The sequence below is a fragment of the Eschrichtius robustus genome, chromosome 1 (genome assembly GCF_028021215.1).
Source record: "Eschrichtius robustus isolate mEscRob2 chromosome 1, mEscRob2.pri, whole genome shotgun sequence".
NCBI lineage: Eukaryota > Metazoa > Chordata > Mammalia > Artiodactyla > Eschrichtiidae > Eschrichtius > Eschrichtius robustus.
In genome coordinates this window covers 187,846,806-187,868,158 of record NC_090824.1, presented here as the reverse complement: position 1 = coordinate 187,868,158, position 21,353 = coordinate 187,846,806, and the positions used below count along the sequence as shown (strand labels likewise).

General features: G+C 41.2%; 1 protein-coding gene across 1 annotated transcript in view; it reads left to right on the top strand.

Annotated features, from left to right (window-relative positions):
• The window catches only part of PIP4K2A (phosphatidylinositol-5-phosphate 4-kinase type 2 alpha), a 181,876-nt gene that overhangs the window by 83,646 nt on the left and 76,877 nt on the right, over window positions 1-21,353 (top strand). Inside the window, exons 2-3 of the mRNA XM_068561276.1 lie at window positions 19,042-19,139; window positions 20,367-20,463. Coding sequence (XP_068417377.1) covers window positions 19,042-19,139; window positions 20,367-20,463 — 195 coding nt within the window. The remainder of the gene's footprint in view (window positions 1-19,041; window positions 19,140-20,366; window positions 20,464-21,353) is intronic.

The following is a 21,353-nucleotide window of genomic DNA, read 5'->3' as shown; positions in this document are numbered from 1 at the left end:
TCTGCTTCCCTCTCAACCACACACAGTGGTTCTTTGAATATATGGGATAATTTAGCAAATACCAAAAGCAGAAACATGTTAGAATCCTCTTCACTTTGATGCAGCTATAAAGCAAATCACGCAGGCTGCATAATTTGTTCTCATCCTCAAGTCTTAAAATACTGACCAGTATTTTCTATGTATCTGCCAGTAGTATTTGCTGACAAAGGAACTCATTTGAATTTAGTGCCATATTGGTTTTTCATGTACTTTTGGCCATTTTTACCTTAAGTGGGAATAATGAGTGGTATGTGGTTTTTAATCCTCGGCTGTTAAAGGAACCTAGAAAGTAGCTTCAGTATGTTAATCATTAAATTCGTAACATTTTTGTGGAGTGCTAAACTTGGTAGTTTAGTATTACATGATGTTAAACATCATTGAAAAAACTACAGCTGTTTGCCTTTGGTTGAGTGCTTAGTTTTTAAACGACTTGCCCATTTTGATAGCTGTCCTCCATCTGTCATCAGCTAATGTCTCAAGGTACAACGCACTAAGACTTAGGGAAGTGCACGTATATCAGTTAACCAAAATGTATGGGAGTCCACATTTTAAACAGTCTTCTCAATAATTTCAGTTGTTCTCGAACTATTCTTGTCCTATCTGATTAAATCATCAGTTCTTTGACCTCATAAATAGTCAGTGGAGAGAATGTGCCAGAAGCTCAGCTCTCTGTTAGCGCTGCCAGAGTCTTGTTAACTGGTGCTTGTGTTTTTAGTATTAGTTTCACTTGGTGGTTTCTTTTCAGGTATCCTCTTAAGCACAGGTCTGTTTTTCGAGGGTTGATTTAGCTTAGTTAAATCCAGATGGTATGTTCTGTAAATCCACCCAGGTGGGCACATGTAAAATGCAAGCCATTGCAACACACCAGGCATGGACAAAGCTGGGGTGTTTCCCACTGCCAACCCCTCCACTGCCAAGATGTGGGTTCCTACTATTTCTTCAGGTTATCTCCCCTACAATATACAGCTCATGACAGTTTGATGTATGGATTGCTGAGGCCATATGTCAAACTGTAAAATAAATTTTGCGAAGGTTAATTTTCTTAGATAAAAGATAAATAGAAATAGAAATGCTCCAATCTCCTTGCAGGGGAACATGCACCCCTTGTGGGGAACCATTGACTTGGAGTTACATGATATGCCCCTGAGGCAGAAACTTCACGAGTGCTTTGGTTTTCCCCTCCATCATTATTATGAGAATAACCATGTGAGGAACTTCACCTCCACCCCAGACCCCCAAACCTGCTCCTCTAGCTTTTAGGTACTTCATATAAGTTTCATATACAAATATATGAATGTATAACGTTTCTCAAAAACAGAAATGGGGGTGTATTAAAGGCATCTTGCTCTTTTCACTTCATACTGTTTCTTAGAGAACTTTCCATATTAGCACATACAGATATTCATAATAATAATTTCCCCTGGTATTTACCCCTATATTTATAGGTAATAAGCTTATCCTGTTGTTTATGAATTTGTCAATTATAGATATCACCTGTTGACTTTCTGCCATGATAGATGATGCTATAGCTTTCCTGTTCCTTTTCATTTCTCCTTCCATCCCTCCTTTTGGCTAAAATAATACACAGCTTTTGGTTAAAGGAATAGTGTTCACCTTACTAGGCCTCAAGATTTTTTTGTTTGTTTTTGTTTTTGTTTTTTTTGCTGGGGGGGTGGGTTTTGGCTGCACTGCACAGCTTGTGGGATCTTAGTTCCCTGACCAGGAATCGAACCTGTGCCCCCTGCAGTGGAAGCACGGAGTCTAGCCACGGGACTGCCAGGGAATTCCCTGCCTCAGTTATTTTGAGTACTTTGTGAAGTACTGAATTTGGTGATTTAATATTATGTGATGTTAAATATCACTAAAAATTGTAGATTTCTTTCAGTCCTTTTCTTCCATATTAGAAGCTTTCCTTCTATATCTGGTGGTTCATTGCTATCCGTTCAGATTTCAGAATGAGATGTTGGAAAACAGATCCCGCCCTCTGGGCACGTGGCAGCGCCTGACCTGCTGGGCTTTTACATGAAGGTGGGTGGGGAGTGGGACAGCCTTTCTCTGGGGTCTTTCCTTCTGAAAGGCGTGGCCACCGGATTCGGGTGTGTCTGGAGCAGAGCAGAGAGCAAGGGCTGAGGTCCCAGGGGTGACAGCGGAGATTTCCACTCCTCCCGTGCCCCAGCCCAGCCCTGCTCTGGGCCTGGTGTTCCCAACTCTGAAGCCTCCTGGGTTCAGTTCTCTAAAGAATCCATCCCCTGTCTCCCACGGGGAGCCGTGGTTGGCAACGGCCAATGCACTTTCTGTTACCTGAACCCTGGGCGCCTGGCCTCTGCATCTCTGAAGCAAAGTGGCCATGGGCACTGAAGTAGCATCTTTCTCTCCTCTTCTATCAGTTAACAATCCTCCCTTTATTTTGTTGTCTTTTAAAGATTCTTTGACATTACTCCTCTTATGTTGTCTGTGTTACAGTTTTCTTTGTTAGGGTTGTTTTTTCCATCACAAACTTCCTTTATTGTCATTTTAGCAGGGTTTCTGGAAGGGAAGGAGATAAAAATGCATGGTCAATTCATCACTTGACACGGGAATCCGGGAAAGCTATATAAACTGCATAATGGTAACCTTCCTCATATTGTTCTTTCTTGTGCAATAAAACAAGCCGCCCCTCTGTTCTGCTGATGGAAAGGAAAACAAAAGTTCAGCCCTAACCAAATCAGGAATTCAGTGCTTCCCTTCTGGAATCTTAATATAGGTCCCAACTGCTGAAAAAATCCTTTTTTTAAGAAAAAAAATGCTGAACTATACATGTTCATCCCCTTCTCCATCATCTGGTAGGTTTTATTGATCATGTGTGAGTGATAGGTTTTCTAAATGCATGCGCTCTCTCGCTGATTTTTCAGCAGATGTGGTCCCTGGGTGTACCGGGGAGACAGCTGTCTTCCACACCGGACTCCTCCCTGTCTTCTCCGTAGCCAGCCAGGCCCCACTCCTGGAGGGCTGTGGGACTTAGGGACCCCTGCCAGAACTGCTGCCAGCATCGGATCTTCCAGTGCCTTATGGAAGCCTCTCTTTCACAATCCATTTGGGGGATTCTCCTTTTAGGGTGACCTCATTGCAGGATGAATATCCAGAAAGCCATCAGGAAGTATTAAATTATTTTGGCATGTTAGATCTCTGACTATGAAAAGTAAAATATGTTCATTTGAAACTTTCAGGATCAGTTTCCGGAAGTGTTGTGTCCTTGCCGCTAGCATTCATCTTCCCCAGATGAAGGAGGTTTATATTCATTCTATCTTCACTAAGTGTTTGAGTGTTGTATTTGGATGTCTTCAATGGCAAGTGTCAGAAACCTAACTTCCGCTGGCTTAGAGGGTTGGTTGGTTTGCATATCTGGGAGGGACGGCGTGGGTAGGCTGGCCTCAAGATACACTGGGTCCTCTCATCTCCACTTGGCTCTTGTCTTTCTCATTCCAACTTTCTGTGAGCACCTTGATGCTCCTCTGGAGACATAATCACAGGCAGCTGCAGGCGTACCTCTCCGTTTAGCACCCCTTCCACGTCTTTATGTCGATTTCAAGGAAGGCCCAAGATCATGCCTGTTCTTGATTATAATACTGGAGCTGTGGCTTATCTTTCTACCTTGTCCCTGCCCTCCTCCACCCATATTAACGCCACACTTCATGAGGTCTTCTATTTCTTCTAGGATTAAGAGAATCTCTGTGGACAGTTGTTTCACGATTCATTTATATTTGGGAGACTGTCTCCTGCATGCCAGGCACTGGAGCCCAGGGGTGGCCGAAACCCTGGGATGAGCAAAGACATTAGGCCGAAGACTATAGGGAATGGTGGGGCCTGTGCCCAACTAGGGGTGCATCCCTGCCACTACTCAGCGCCGGCTGAGTGATGCTGGGCAGGATGCCAGATCTTTCCTTTTTTCAAAGAAGCCAGAAATCTAAATCTGTATGTAAATTTTCTCCAGTCTGAAAAAAATTGGCGATTAATTCAGACATTTTCTAAATCACAGTCTAGGCCAAACAGTACATCATTTGCAATCTCTTTATCTTCTCCAACTCACTTTTTAAAAGTATAAAGGGAGATCAAGAGAGTTGGAACAATTTGCCCAAGGGTAGGCAGTGATGAAGTGGCAGGCGGACCAGGGCTCTGTCATAGGTCTCCTGACTCCAAGCCCGGGTTCCTTTTGAATGGACCACATTCACATTGTTTTCATCAGCAAATTTTTCTTGAATTTTTTTAAAGCCTGTATTACCTCTGTAATAGCCTCTAAATCTTTGGTCTATTTCAATAATTTCATGTCAGAGTCTTTGGGAGGTAAAATTTTAATGTGACTTCATTCTTTTGGTTGAAGTTGGCCAGAGGCCAACCAGTGAGAAACACCCATCAGAAGTGTCTGATCGAGCTTGAAGATACCACGTTGACAGATGGTCTACGGTAGAGTGTACGTCTCTGATACAAATTAAAGTAAGATTCTAAGCAAGAGTTTAAGTATTCCTGATGATGTTTTAATTTTAGTCAAGTAGCCATTAATCAAAAGATTGATTTAATGATCCTTGTTCAACAGAAAAATCCCCTTAAGGCTATTAACTTGGGCTTTTGAGTTCATAGATGCTGGAACCGCAGACCTTTGTACTCTGATTCACATCTCTATCCAGCTTTGCTATCGGAACACTTTTATTTGGCTCGTCAAAATAAAACATTCCTTTTCTAGACATCTAAAGGTAGCTCACATTTCAAAAGAAGGCTTTAATTGAAATATACGTGTATCTTTGCTTTTGTCTTATCTGCACACAGAAAGATATTAACTTTTAAAATATGGTCTTAGAGAATGAGTGTTGATGGAGCAGTTGTTGAAAATTGACCTCTTGCCTCAGGACAGATAAAAACACAATTCACAAACATTTTCAACTGCTTGTTTTTTCCTACCTCTGTAATTGACTCTAATTTGCTGTGTCTGCTCCTCTGAAACCTCAAAACTTTCAAATTGCTGTTCAATTTGCAGTCTAAGTTGTAATGAGAGCCACACCTTTCCAAGAGTGGGCTTCATGCTAGAATCATATTGAGACATCAGTTTTTTAAATTCTTAATTATTTCAACCTATATTCTTTACAAGATTATAGAACTATTTCCAAATGAGAGCTGATGTTCAAGTCAATATATATATTTTAAAATATGGAATAAGAAATTCGGTATCAAAAAGTAAAAATAAGATAAAAATTTTAGGTGATCTTCTCCCACTGCCACAAACTTGTTAAGAAAATTAGTAGAAAAAAGTCCTTTTATGATATTCTTCGTTCTAAGATTGTTATGGTTGCTACCACCATCATAAAACAGAAACTTCAGTATATAAATTGGTGGTGGTATCCCCATTTTACAAACAAACAGATATAATTCAAGAATTTTTTAGAAGTCTTCTTTAGAAGGTATTTGGAAGGGGTGGTCATAGGTATTGCACCTAATTTGGACAATTCTGTATACGCCAGGCAGTCTACCTAATTTCTTAAAGTTTGTTATTATAACCCTTAATGTTATTATATCTCTTTGCTTCGTGGCTCCTCCCCAAGCTCCCGCTCCCCACCCTTTCCAGAAATAGGCAGATGGTCTGGACAAGAGCATGGAGAGACTTGTACAATCTTGGTGACCTTTTCTAGGTCACGCTATGGAAACTATTTTCTTAAACCTGTGCCTGAGGTCATTTTGTACACCTTTGGGGGAGAACCAGGGAAAGTTCCCATTCACATTTAAACGACCCCTGCTGTTTGTGGAACAGGGACCAAAGCATTAGACCATCCAGCTGTAATTTGTTCCAATCGCTCTTGGAACACCCTCAACTATTATCTCTTGGTAGTAGTAATTTTAGTTTCGACTCATTCACTTCCTAAAGCCAATGAACCCTGGGGCAGAAATGTTCAGAGTAAATTATTGGGTGGGAGGAATCCTTCTCTGCTTATCAACCATAGAGTCACAAAGGAATTTTGTGGGTGTTTTTTAGGATGCGTCCAGTAAGTGGAAAGTATTTTCAGACACTGATATGAAGGGATACGGAGAGGGGAAAAGAGATTTTTTTTTTTTTAACATTAATGGTGAATTTGTATCCCTTTTTTTTTTAATTGTGAAGTCAGGATTCTTTTGTAGAAGCTAGACGCAATTGCAAAACTTGTGAAGTCTAGGGGATCTGGTATGACATATTTATTGATTTCCCTAAGAAATTAATTAAAGTTAAAATAGTATCCAAAATTACAGTCATGTCACGTTACACATTGTAGTTCTTTTTCCCATTGGGTCCTTACTGATCTTGAATCCTTTGTGCTTATCTTGCTCAGTTTTCTCATTGTTCAGTCTACCCACTTTATTATTATTATTATCATCAAGTTGTGTTTTAAAATATGCATTCATATTTAAGTGGTAGGAAATGTTCAGGAGATAAAATACGCCTGGTTCAATCTGTGTCTTGAGATCTTGAAGAGGAATAAATGGGCCTTTTAAGATAATTCCCACTCCTGCCATGTCCGACTTGCTCCCATCTGGGATGTGCTCCACCCACCAGCGCCCCTGTACCAGCTTCCATACCCAGCACCATACCCCGCGGCTTGACATGCTGGATGCCTCCTGTTTCATCTGAATGTGCCATAATTTGTAGTGAATTGTCTATTATAATCAGATTAAATATCTCAGTGTCTACTACATGTGAGAGATTTCCTTTTCTGTTTTTTTTCAGTCCTTTTTGTGTAAGCTTGGCTGAATGAAAACCAATACAATTCTGCATTCGTCTGGGAACATAGTATCTAGGGTGCATATATCTGAATTAATGAAGTGTCATTAATAATGCCTCACAATTTATAAATATGTTTTTGACTGAAAAAGATCATATAAATTAGTGAAGTTGATTTTTTAAATGTCTCAGTGTGAAATGGCTATGTGGGGACACGTCTGTATGCCTTCACTTCAGAACCATTACCAGCTGGGTCTCACTTATTTATTCCTTGTCCAGTAGTTGTTTATTATTCCCATTTTTGCAGCTTAACCGCAAACTCGGTTTTCTTGCCAGTGTGAATTCAGTGTTACCTCTGCAGGAATGACACCCGTTGCAATCAGCAGATTTAATACACAAAACAAATAAACAAAAGCCATGTTTTGCAGCATTGGAGGTGACTTGAGTGGGATAGAAGTTTGAATGTTTTGCTGAAGAGAGCGATCAAGATACCTTTTGTGAGTTGAGTCATATAGTATTATAAAAGGAAAAGTAAGTCACATGAGTTTTACTGCACCATGTGTTAATCATACTTTTCATAAGGGAAAACTCAGCAATTTGCTTTAATAAATAATTGCTTTGGAAATCAATTTCGTATCCTTTAAGGATACTATTTATGATTCATTAGGATTTAATGAAACTTTGAGGAATATTTATTTTCTCTTTTTTGTGTATTTTTTTGTTTTTTATTGAAATATAGTTAATTTACAGTATTTTCCCTTTTTTTGAAATGACAAGGGATGTCAGAGAAATGAAAACTTCTCGGTGATACAGGTCTTTCCAAATTTAGATTGCACTTATTAAAATCACAGCTGATGTCATTGTAGATTATGGCGTATATTCAATTAAACATGCATTTAGTCATTTATTCTAAACATCTATTTAATTACTCCTTAAAGAAAAAAAAGGAAAGGAGTCCTTTAAAAGTTTTTAACATGATGAAGACTTGAATTTCAGGTGGATGGTTTCTGACGTTGCTGTGACTCTTGCCTCAGAGGCTGTCAGGATCTCCAAAGGATCTTAGGGTCAGCCAGCCTTGCTCTCTGACTTGCATATTTGAGGTAACTCATGTGAGTTGCCTGGCTGAGGAAGGTTTAGTCTGGACTAGTTTACCTAATCTTACTAAGCCTCAATTTTCTTATCTGGAAAATGGAGATAATAATAATAGTACCTACTCCATTTGGTTAAAGATCAGATGAGATACTGTGTCTAGAGTGTTGAATGTGATGCTTGGCAGGTGTCCACTAAGTATGAGCAGCAAGGTTAATGCCAAGTATTAATGTGAGTCAAGGCCAAGGGGAGCCTAGACCTCACCAGCTCCCCCCGTCCTCCTCCCTCTACCATCCTCCATGTCAACAATATCTTCCCCTCTACACACTCTCCCCCAACTCTAGAATTGTAATACAACCAGGAACACTTGGGCACTTTGTACTAAACCTTTTACTCACCCTCCCACCCTCCACTCTGCCCTTGTGTCTGTTGACGTTCACAGCAAAGCTTCTTTATTTAATGTCTTATGTTGGGCTCCGGCACTGTCCACACTGATGCCCAGTGGCTCAGCGGAAAGTCTGGGCTGGTCCACACCAGTCTGTTGGACTGGCACGGTATAAACAGGAACAAGAGGCCCTTCCCAGGGCACCGGGGAGAAGCCTACAGCTTCTCTGTGTGGGAGTATCTACAGTATACTTTTACGATCATGAGCTTTATAGGACTATGAATGTGACTGTCAGCACAAATAGAAAATGAAAAACTATTTGCCCAAGTGGTTTGACAACTATTAAGTATAAAGTGGTATTGCACCTTTGTTGTGAGAGTTTATTGAATATTTGCAACCTGAAGGAACTTTAAATGTTGCCTTCATAATAGAACTAGTGCTTCCAATTGATTATTTAACTAACCTAATAAAAGTTTAATAAGTAAACTCCAAAAGCACTTTTATCTCCATAAATTAAAAACTATTTGGATTTCATGATGCATGCTTATTCCTGTGGGGTGTGTTGTTTTTCCCTTCAAAATAGTAATGGTTAACACAAATCTTTTTGTTTTCTTTCATGAATATTATGCAGCATATATAAATGAAACTATATATGTGTGTGTGTTTCCTATATGTATAGAATATCTATAAAGACAGGAAGAAAAGTATAAATGCTTTGTTAAAATACTGATGTAAACTAATGATAATAAACCATTATTAGTTGTGCTACCAGTTTCGAGGTAGGCCATATAGCAATAGAATGGTTGAGCTAGGTAGAATGCCAAACTAATAAATTAAAATTTTCTCAGACTGAAGACTTTGAAACCCAAGAATTTTGTCCTAAAGTCTGAAAGTTCACAGCCCATTGCCCTATGTGGAAGACAGAAGTTAACAAATAGAATCAACTCAGCCTTATTCAAGATGATAGCTCATTGTCATTATCTGCATCAGCTCATTAATGTGAATTAGAGACAAGGATATATTTTAGTTGGTGTGATGTTGAAGTAATGGGCTACAGGAGAGAATTATCCAGGCCTTTCAATGATCAGGCAGCGCTGTTATTAATATTTTGGTAAAACTTATGAATGACTGGTGAGCCCTATATATATAAAAAAAAAAATGTGCGTATAGAAAAAAAAGGGGGCTCACGGATACACTATTGAAAAATATTGTTCACTACTTAAGAGCTTCTTTTAAGTGGTAGAGCCTGTGGTTTGTGAAGCGTTTGTTCACAAGTCGTTAAATCTAGCTGTTCACCTGACCAAGGGGTGCGGGGAGAGGATGGGGAGTGGTGGCGGGCGGATGGAGAGAAACCCAAAGGAAACGTGAAGGCATTGTGAAGGAAGGGCAGTGTGGAAGAAATGCGGATGCAGTTGCTGTCTAGTACAACTCAGTGACCAGCTCCTCCTCGATTATAAAGGCACGGCCATACCAGGGGGTGCTGTAATCTGCACAGTGAGACCTTAGCACAATAGAAAATGAAAAACTATTTGCCCAAGTGGTTTGACAACTATTAAGTATAAAGTGGTATTGCACCTTTGTTGTGAGAGTTTATTAAATATTTGCAACCTGAAGGAACTTTAAATGTTGCCTTCATAATAGAAGGCATGGCCGTACCAGGGGGTGCTGTAATCTGCACAGTGAGACATTAGCATTAGACTCGGGGATCGCTACGGGTCTCTGCTATTTTATTTATTTATTTATTTATTTATTTGGCAAGATGAAAAATATTTAATACACAAAAAAGCACAACAGAATCAACAGGTATTAAAAGCATTACATAGTGCAAACACCAAAAAGATACAGAGCTATTAACTTGGCGGTGCTTGTAAAAGATTAGGCAGGAACTCATGAAAATATCTCCTTTGCTAAGGGTCTCTTTTAATTTCATCATAATTGGCTTTGATTTCTCATCTCTTTTCTTCACAAATAACGAGGGCCAAACATTCCCTCCTTCCTGGGGAGCTCTTGGTTTGTGAAGATGGAACTTGTCGAAATGTATTTAAATGAAACACTAGTCACGTCTCTCCATCCCTCCAGAGCCACATCGGGCTTCACTCCCTCCCAGAAGCCCTTCCGCACACCTGTCACAGGTCCCTGCCCTGAGTTCCTGGGACACTTACTGTCTGGACTCCGGCTTTCCTTCTCTGCTGCTTTGTCCTTCACACTGTGTATGTGCTGCCCCATCAGCTACAGTGGGAAACCCTTTGTGGTCAGGGATGAGTGCTTTGTACTGACCTTCCATTTCTGAGTGATTATCCTAGAATTAATTCCACTGCTCTTTCCGTGACACTTCGTGTCATCTTTCTGGCACACCCGACCAGCAAAAACCTCAGACCGGAAGAAGCCGAATCATCCTCTATCAGCAGCTTCTTCCTGCGGCCCGGCTCTGGGGAATGCCACTCCTCGGGTCCTCCTGGTGCCCTGTACACTAACCATCGCTGCGAACGGACTCCCAGCTCTGCCCCAAAGCCCAGCCGCATTTCTCTCTTCAGACTTGTTCTCCCACATCCTGCAATCACTTTTTCCGGTTCTCTGTGTTCTCGCTAAGCCCCCGCACCCCTCGGCCTGCCTCTCACCCTCCTCCTTCCCAGAGAAAAGAGGAGCCAGTGGAGGGAACCCCATCTCCCCTGGGGCAGGTTCTGCCACGCTGCACAGCTCCTGCCCCCTTTCCCTCTTCCTGATGGAGGAACTGCCTCCCGAAAGCCATTCCCTTCAGGCAGGCTGGGAGCCCGGAGCCCGCACCTCCCCAAGAAGGAATATCCCGTCTTTAGACTCAGCCCCTTCCTCCATCCCTCACCCCTCTGCATCTCTCTCCTTCCAGACTTCTGAAAACCTAGCCAGATCCGGGTCTGCCTTCTCCCACCTGCCCCTGCTCTCCTCAGCGTTCCCCAGCCTGGTTTCCTTCGCCGTCCTCCAGCAGAGCCCCCAGCCCGAGGGCCCCAGGCGCTTCCAGCTGCCATGTTACAATCATCGTGCTGCTCCGCTTCTCAGAAGCGTTCGCCACTGTTCGCCCCCTTCTGTTCCCGACTCACGGGCTCCTGCCTGCCCACGGGCTGACACTGCTTTCGTTCCCTCCCTTGCCGGCGTTCTTCCTGTTGGCCTTCCCAGGCTCCTCCTCCTCCTCCAGGCTGTGAACCCCGGTGCTCTCCGGGGCTGCCCCTGTGGATAACCTGTGTCTTACACACAATGTGCCTGCTTTCCTCCCTCCCACCCCACTCCTCGCCTCCCCTGGGAATGTCAGAGCCACAAGTCCACCTGCCTGCCTGACACACTTAAGGTGTCTCAAGAGCACATCAAATTTCACAAGTTCAAAACTGGACTCTTCCCTTGAAGTGCGCCCTCTCGACAGATGCTCTGCGCTGTCCTGTCCCACAAGCCCGTGTTTATACCCGTGCTGTATCGCCAGAACCTTCTCCCTTCCCCTCCGCCCCGTCCGTCCTCTCCTGGAGCGCTCCTGTGGCCTCTTACAGCCCTTTTAGGCGGTTCAGCGCCATCCCGTCTCGTGCGCCTGGATTCCTGCACTCCTAATACATTAAGCTGCCGTCTCTCCAGTTAACTGTACCCACCCCCGCCAACCCCGCTGCAGGGCCTTGCACCCGCGACCCTGCTTCCTGGAACCCCTGTCCCCTGCCCCCTCCTGCTCCAGGCTGGCCCCTCCGTCACCTCCATCCCCGCCCTGGGTCACGCCTCCGTCCCACTTGCTCATAGCCTGACGACCTCCTTCCTTCTGACACTTGTCATTGTTGGAACTTTACATTTGTGCACTTCTTCAGCTAACATGTGGGCCCCTCTGGACTGTGGACCTGGTGAACACCGGTCTCTGCACGGCGCCCAGCAGAGCGGATGCTCACATAACAAGGATGGGTACGGAACACATATCGATGAGGGAAATTCACCGATCACACATTCCATTTGGGCTGCAAGGTTTTCATGTTTTTAGAACAAAACATTTTTCAGAGCAGGATCTCCAAAGTTCCTCTTTCCCTGCTGGCTTTCTAAGGAAGATACTGTTACCAACACAGATCTCAGGAGCACAAGAGTGGAATGGATGGATTTCCATGTTCCTGCTCCCAGATGGGGTTTTGCTTTCTCAGAAATCACTGGAAGCAGAGATGTGACAGGAATCACTTATTATGCTCTCTCCAACTTTTCTTCTGTATAATTTGGTGAAAGCAGCATGAAGTTGGCTGCTCCTTCACTTTTCCTTGTCACCCTGTAAATTTCCTTTGTTTTTATTTATTCTCTTCTATTTCCATAAGATATTGAGAAATGGATTTAATTGCCATCCAGCTTCATTCTAACTGTACTTGTCACAAGTCTTGGTTTCCAGTTCTTATTCTCTCTTTTTTTTTTTTTCCAAACTTTGATATTCCAGTGCTAGCATAAAGAGATATAGATTTTAATTTTTTACAAATATACTCTGAGAATTATTTAATATTATAAGATACTTGAGTAAACTGAATGGGAGAGATTATATGATTTTAAATCAGTCTAGTGTTTTGGTTAAGTGGAAGTTTCATACATTTTTATGGGCCATAACACAAAGGAGATTTTAATAATATAGTATAGAATGGGCTAAAAGTGATGTCTGATTAAGTTATTGCCATAATTTGATAGGAACAGAATTGTAATTTGGCTTTGCACAAATGCAGTTGATACAGCGTTATCCCAAGAAAACTATTTGCTTGGGAAGGTTATAGAGATCGTCAGTTTATAGGGGCTGAGGATTAACTGGTGGTTGTAATGAAGGTCGTTTGAGATGAATATAAAGTGGTTATAGGTTATAATCCAGTACAGTGCACTTAGGGGATTATTCTGATTATCTTATTCTATAATTAGATTATGTCATTTGCTGTTTTAAACATCTGCTGCTGTTTATAGCTGTGGTCTCCAAACGGTGCCCTGGGGCACTGCAGCAAATTCACAAGGAGTACCGGGGGAAATTTTAAAATTTCAAGGGAAACATGGCGCTCTCTGCATCCGTGAGACACCATGCAAACTGCTAGTTTGAGGGAGTTCACAATGTCAACTTTGTACTACTTCCTGTAGCACAGTGATAATCTTTGGGAAGCTGGAAGCTCAACAGTTATGTGGAAAAAAAGCAAGTACCACGTGAAAGTCAACGTGGATCCAGAAATGAGGGTGGTGGTATCCAATCTGAAAATTTGGGCAGTGCTCAACATAATTCTATACTAATTATTATAAGTAGTAAGTATTGTATGAATATAGTAATGTAATATATATTTTATAACTGTAGCTGATAGTTTGCATATATGTTTTTTTGTCATAGGGTTTTTAAAGAAGTATTAAATTTTTAGGCCAGTCAATTCTTTAACATGATTCAAAAATCAAAAAGCGTAAAGAGAAACACGGTGAGAAGTCTCCCCCATCTTGGTTGATGGCAGCTGCATCTTCTAATTGTTCAGACCAAAGCCTGTGAGTGGGCCTGAGCTTCTGTCTTTCTGACACCCCCGCTCAGAGCTCCAGGAAATCATGTCTCTACTTTCCGAAAATATCCACAATCTGACTCCCCGTCTCTAACTACACTGCTGTCGTCCTGGTCAAAACAGGGTATCACGGGACTTCCCCGGCAGTCCAGCGGTTAAGACTCCGCGCTTTCACTGCAGGGGGCACGAGTTCAATCCCTGGTCGGGGAACTAAGATTCCACAGGCCACGAGGCGTGGCCAAAAAAATCCAAAAAACAAAACAAACAAACAGGCTAATACTACACTTGGTGTAACTGGTCTCCCTATTTCTATGCTTGTGCCCACCACCCCGTCATCTTTCTAAGCCCTGAGTTCATTGATATCATCTCTTTATCACCCAGAAGCTGCAAGAGCTCCCATATCTCTCAGAGTAAAAGCGAGTCTTTCTAGTGACCCGGAAGACCCTATTGGAACCCCTTGCCTTTACCACTGATCTCAGCTCTTACTGTTTCTCACCTCACATAATCTGCTCCGGCCACACTGGTCTCCTTGTTCCAAGCATACCAGGCATGTCCCTACCCCAGGGCCTTTGCACTGCAATGTGAAATCTCATCTCCTCCAAACTCTGGCCTACTTGAATCCACCCTATTTTAAATACTTCAGTGACCCTCACTTGTGCACTGATGGGCGCTCCCTAGCTCTTTTGTCCTGCTCTTTTTCCTTTTTCCATAGCCTTTTAACATAGTAGATAATTTACTTCTAACACAGTAATTTACTAAGTTTATTGTTTTATCTTCTGGCTCTTCCACTAAAACAGAAGCTCCAGAGGGCAGTCATTTTAATGTTTTGTTCCACAATGTATCCCAAGCATCTGGAAGAATACTTGGCCATAATATAATAGGTATGCAACATATTGACTTCGATATGTTGTTTAAAAATCTGTATCTTTCTTAATTTTGTGTCTGTCTAAACTGTCAATAAAAGCACATTCAAATGTTCCTCTATAATGATGGATTGCCCATTTTCCCTGAGGTCCTAACAATTTTTGCTCTATACTTTCAGGCTAATTAGGTACTTATAAAATATGAATCCTGTCTTCCTGGCTAATTGAACCTTTTATCATTGTGCACAGACCTTCTTTATCCTTAGTAATGCTTTTGTCTTAAAGTTATTAGTTTATTTGATACTAATAAAAGTAGGCTAGCTTTTCAGTAATTTTTAGTACTATTTAATATATTTTTTCTGTCCCTTAGCTTTTGATGTATTTGAGTTCTTATGTTTTAGGTGTGTCTCATGCACATAGCTTACAGTTTTTAATTCATTATGACAATCTTTATGTTTAACTGCTAGCCTATTTATGCCTATTGTGATTATGTATATATCCAGATTTATTTATATCACTAACTTTCTATTTGTCCCACTTTTGTTGTGCAAATTTTTTTTCTCTTGCTTGCATTTCATTTTTCTTTTTTTCTTTTTCTTTTTAAAATTTATTTATTTATTTATTATTTATTTTTGGCTGTGTTGGGTCTTCGTTGCTGTGCGCAGACTTTCTCTAGTTGCGGCGAGCGGGGGCTACTCTCTGTTGCGGTGTGCGGGCTTCTCACTGCAGCGGCTTCTCTTGTTGTGGAGCATGGGCTCTAGGTGCGCAGGCTTTAGTAGTTGTGACACGTGGGCTCAGTAGTTGTGGCTCGCGGGCTCTAGAGCACAAGCTCAGTAATTGTGGCGAACGGGCTTAGTTGCTCCACGGCATGTGGGATCTTCCCGGACCAGGGCTCGAACCTGTGTCCCCTGCACTGGCAGGCGGATTCTTAACCACTGTGCCACTAGGGAAGCTCCACGTTCCTTTTTTTAAAAATTGAGTTTTGTTTTCTTATTCTGTTTTTCCCCTTCTACTAGTTTGGAAGTTATCTACTGTGTTTCTTATTCTTTTAATGTTTGCCCTTGAAATTGTAGCATAATACTTAAAGTCTGCAATTAATATCTTACCTCTCCTCCTGAACAATACATGAGCATTATAACCGTGGCCATCTACTTTCCAGCTTACACCCTGTTGCTATTCAGTGTGTATTTCTGTCCTTTTTAATCTCATAAATTAGGCATTATTACTTTATATAGATGATGTTTACTTATATTTGTCCTCATATTTACCAGTTTATTTACTTACTAATTCTTTTTGTTATCTCAGACCTTCCACCCACAATGTTTACCTTCTTTCTGAGGTATATCTTTAATAGAGTCTAAATAATGTGCTTCTAAAACTTGTAAGTTCCTTTAGGGAGGTGTGTTGTAGATAAGTTCTCAGTTAAAAGCCTTTATTTTGCTCTCACTTTTTTGAAACATTGTTTGTTTTTTTAATTTTTATTGGAGTACAGTTGATTTACAGTGTTATGTTAGTTTCAGGTGTACAGCAAAGTGAATCTGTTATACATATACATACATCTACTCTTTTTAAGATTCTTTTCCCATATAGGCCATTACAGAGTACTGAGTAGAGTTCCCTGTGCTATACAGTAGGTCCTTATTAGTTATCTATTTTATATATAGTAGTGTGTATATGTCAATCCCAATCTTCCAGTATATTGAAAGATAGTTTTAATGGGTTTGTCCCACATGTGTTTTTTTCCAGTATCCTGAAGCAGTAAGTCAGTTCTGACACTATCTTCCTGGAGATCGAATCAGACCCCACAGGTTATTAGCCCACTCCCGCAAGACTGCCCCTTCCTCGACTTCAGTTACCACTCACAAGTCCAGGTTGTTACTTGTGCTTCTGACCAACTGGCTGTAAATCAGAGGTTCCCACAGCCTCCTCCTCCAGTTCCATTATTTTGCTAAGCAGCTCACAGAACTCTGAAAAACATTTATATATGTTTACCGGTTTATCATAAAAGGTATTATAAAGGATACCGATGCAGAGGTACATAGGTCCCGAGTGCAGGAGCTTCTGTCCCCATGGAACTGGGGTGCACCACCCTCCTGCCATATGGATGTGTTCACCAACCCAGAAGCTCTCCAACTCTTATTGTTCAAAAATTTACATAGAACTTCATCTCCAGCATCTCCCTTCCCCTTCCCTGAGGTCAGTGGGTAGGGCTGAAAGTTCCAACCATCCAATCACTTGGTCTTTCTGGTGACCAGCCCCATCCTGAGGCCATCTAGGGGTCTAAACCTAAGTCACCTCATTAACATAAATTCAGGTATGCCCCGAAAGGGCTTCTGGTGAACGACAAAAGATACTCCTGTCACTTAGGAAATTGCAAGTGTTTTAGGAGATTTGTGCCAGGAACCCGGACAATGATCAAAGTATATTTCTTATTATAGCACAGTATACAATTTTATGTTGACAGTAATCTTCCACTCTGAGGATATCATTCTACGGTCTGTGGGCTTCCAGTTTTGCTGTTGGGAAGTAAGCTGTCAGTCTGATAGTCATTTCTTTGTTGTGTTCTGTCTTTTCTCTCTGGCCACTTTTCTTCTCTTGGTTTTTGGTATCCTTTAGTTTAGCTGCAGTGTCTCTAGGTGTGGATTTCTTCTGTGTACATTAGGTATTACGCATCTACAGATTTAGAACTCTCACAGTCGTGAAAAATTCTCAACCATTACATCTTCAAATATTATCTCTTCCCCATATTCTGTATTACTCTCTTCCTCTAAGATTCCATTTAAATCCACTCTACTCCCTGTCTTAAACCATTCTCTCATATATTACGTTTCCATTCTTTCTGTCTGTGGTATTCTAGGTAGTTTTCTCAGATCTACCGTCTGGTATACCGGTTATCCAATCTGCTGTGTAAATACTAGGTGAGAGGCTTTTTGTTTTGTTTTCAAGTCAACAGTTATAGTTTCCATTTTGTAAAATGTTTATTTGATTCTTTTTCAAGTCTGATTGGTCATTTTGAAAGTCTCATAGTTTACTCATTTTTGCTAGTCCATCTCTTACTATCTTCATACATTTTATTCATAGTTTTTATTTTCTATTCTGTATCTGATTGTCCTACCAGCTGAAGCCTTGAAAATAATATCAGTTTTTGTTTCTGTTGACTCCCACTCTTGTTGTCTTTGTGAACTCATATTTGGTTGAACTTAATCTGTGGGAATCCTGGAGGTCTGTGTTAAGGGTGTTTTCTTCCAGGCCCCATTTACATTTACTTCCACTGGGTTTTGGGACCACTTTCACTTCCTTCAGGGGTCCTAGTTTAATGTTGAAGTCTTGGGTTGAGCTCCGCAGTTATCCTTTGACCCAAAGTGTGAAATTGGCATCTATCTTCAGAGAAGCCCCTCCTTTCACACTTACCTGATGGTCACCACATGCCCTATGGACGATTAAACTCACTTTAGGGGAAGGAAGGTCTTGAAAATTTCCTTCTACTTTCTGTGAACCCAGCAGTGGGTTAATAACTCTGCTCTATCAAGAAACTCATTTTGTTTGTTTTTGTAACTGAGAACCCTTCCAAGTATCTTACATTTACTGGAAGTATAAACCTTTAAAGTGGTTTTTATTACTAGCAACCAGGGAGTTATCACTTGGGCGCTAAATGCAAAAATAATTAACCAAGAGAAGGTTCAACTTTTTCAAAGTCAGGTGTCAAAAGCCGTCCCTGTCCCTGCCATTCACTGGAATGTAAACCGAAATGGATTTAACCTTTTGTTCTCTGTAACCACATAAAGATGTGCCTTTGTCTTGACCCCTGGCCAACCCACCTCCCTCTTATCCAATCCCAGGGCCATATGCTTCCTTCCTTTCCTTCATGAAGGTTCCTCTTCTGGTAAATTCATGCCCTATCCCAATACTTATTTTTAAATTAGTTCCCACAAGAAAGGTAAAGACCACATGAATGGCAGTGTTCCTTTTTAGTACCCCAAAGTGTAAAGAAATAGTCTTATTGATTAATTCAACAAATATTTATATCAGAAATTAAAAAGCCCTCTTTCTCAGAGAATATTTTCTTTACAGAAGGAAGTTGACCTGGACATGGGATCAAAGGAGCTCTGGGTCAAGGCTCTGGAGGGGCAGTGGGAGGGTGGACGGGGAGAAGCAGGGACCACTGGCCCTGAGGGTTCACCCTCCAGAACCCCTCCCTTGCCCCTGCCATCCCGGGGGCCAGCGGCAGACAGGGCTGAGCCGGGGAGTTGCAGCCGATGTGTGCTGGGGGGCAGTGGTGACGGCTGATGAAAAGAGTGGGGAAAGCGGCAGAAGAGATGATTCGGGACCGGAACAGGGAGGAAGGTGGGCCAGGAAGTGCAAGCATCCACGAGGTTTTCTTGGTAAATTACATGTTTAAGTCAAGCACTTCCCACCTAGGTACTTACAACCTGTGCCATTTATTTTATATTTTTCTAGATCAATGAACTGAGCCATGTTCAAATCCCTGTTATGTTGATGCCAGATGACTTCAAGGCCTATTCAAAGATAAAGGTGGACAATCACCTTTTTAACAAGTAAGTAGAAGCACGACCTTTTGTAGAACTGACGTGGCTGCCAGGAGTATGAATTTGAATTTGAATTTTTGTGAATTTCTATAATCACATTATTTTTCAATGGGTGGGAGTAAAGTTTTGCTGATAAAGTTTATCCTGTGATAAACATAACCATCTGTCATTTTCAGAAAAGCAACAGCAGGCCCTCTTGGGTAATATCTTTTTGCATATGGCATATTGTTCTCTATGAATATCTTATATGTTAAAAGTGATATTCTCATTACTATTTAAGTGTTTGAAGCTGTAAATTGCTTGGATTCTTTTTTTTTTTCGGCAGCTATGGACCTCAGCTCTCTTACACGAAACTCTCCTGATGATTCCTTTATGAACAGAAATGACTACTTCCTAAAACAATAAAGAATGAAGGTGCATTTTTATAAAACATAATTGGATGCCATGTTGGGCATTGAGACTATTTCTCCCTCTTTTGAATATCATTTTAGACATCATTATGGACCACCTTCTGTGTCAGGCAGTCCATTGAGAGCCAGACATACACGGATGTATAAGAAACAGTCCTGCCCTCGGGGGTTCACAGTCAGGCGGGTGGTTGAAAATGGACACATATACAAATTACCATCACTTAGTGTGTGGAGTACCACAGTGGGGGCAGGGGGTGTGTGTTTGCGTGTGTGTGAACACAAAGGGGGAAGCAATTCTGAATGAGTGGGATGAGCCCCAGAGAAATCCCTCCCACGTGAAGATCAATTGTGAAATTCCTTAATGGGGCCATTGTTCTAATGTGAAGCTGATGTGTTAATTATTCTCATAATGCCCTTTAAAGGTTGACCTTTTGAGGGGATCTTTTCTATGTGAATATAGAATGTGGTATTTATATAAAATATAAAACAGGTCGATCCAGGAGTGAGAGCAGTCTTGTTTTGTAAGCTTTAATCAGCAGGCAACCCAGGACCAGTGTGGGAGCACTGTTAGTGGCTCTCTGTGCTGCCCTTCCCTGACTCGCCAAGCTCTTTGCTTTTCCTTCACCGTTTCCCCTGCGTGTCTGTCCCTTCTGTCCCCTGGATCCTACTGTGGGTTCTGGTTGGCCCCATGAAACCCACGTGTGCCTTCTGTGGGTCAGGTCGGGAGCCCCAAGCGCTTCTGTGGCTGCAGGAGAGCATGATGGTGGCAGATTCAAGTCTGGTTCACTCTTCGTACGTCTGAACTTTATTCCACAACCTGTTTCAGAGAAAACATGCCGAGCCACTTCAAGTTTAAGGAATACTGCCCGATGGTTTTCCGTAACCTGCGGGAGAGGTTTGGAATCGATGATCAGGATTTCCAGGTGAGTTGCTTTCGTAATAACATTCGTTTCACATGGGTTTCATCGTGCCTTTTGCTCTGTAAAATAGGATTCACGTTTTTGTCATGACAAGTAATTAGATAATAGTAATTTTCATTTTGTATGAGAATTTTTCAGTGTTCTTTCTGAAATAAAGGGTTCTTTCAGTCAGGGACCACTATACAATATGATTTCAGTAGTCCGCAGAAGAAATTATTCTTTTTTTTTTATGCAGTTGACAAGAAAATTAGTTATTTCTGAGATATACATTTTAAAGTAATAACTAGGATTATTACTTATAACATTATACCAGAACATATAAGATTTTTAGAAATTTCATGTAATGTCTGAAACATTTATATTAACATATTTCCATACATATTTCCATACAAATACAAATATAAGATTTTTAGAAATTTCATGTAATGTCTGAAACATTTATATTAACATATTTCCATACATATTTCCATACAAATACAAATATAAGATTTTTAGAAATTTCATGTAATGTCTGAAACATTTATATTAACATATTTCCATACAAATAACCCAATGAAAGTTTAGTATTAGTTGTTTTGTTTGTTTTTTTATACTGCAGGTTCTTATTAGGCATCAATTTTATACACATCAGTGTATACATGTCAATCCCAATCGCCCAATTCAGCACACCACCATCCCCACCTCACCGCAGTTTTCCCCCCTTGGTGTCCATATGTCCATTCTCTACATCTGTGTCTCAACTTCTGCCCTGCAAACTGGCTCATCTGTACCATTTTTCTAGGTTCCACATACATGCATTAATATACGATATTTGTTTTTCTCTTTCTGACTTACTTCACTCTGTATGACAGTCTCTAGATCCATCCACGTCTCAACAAATGACTCAATTTCGT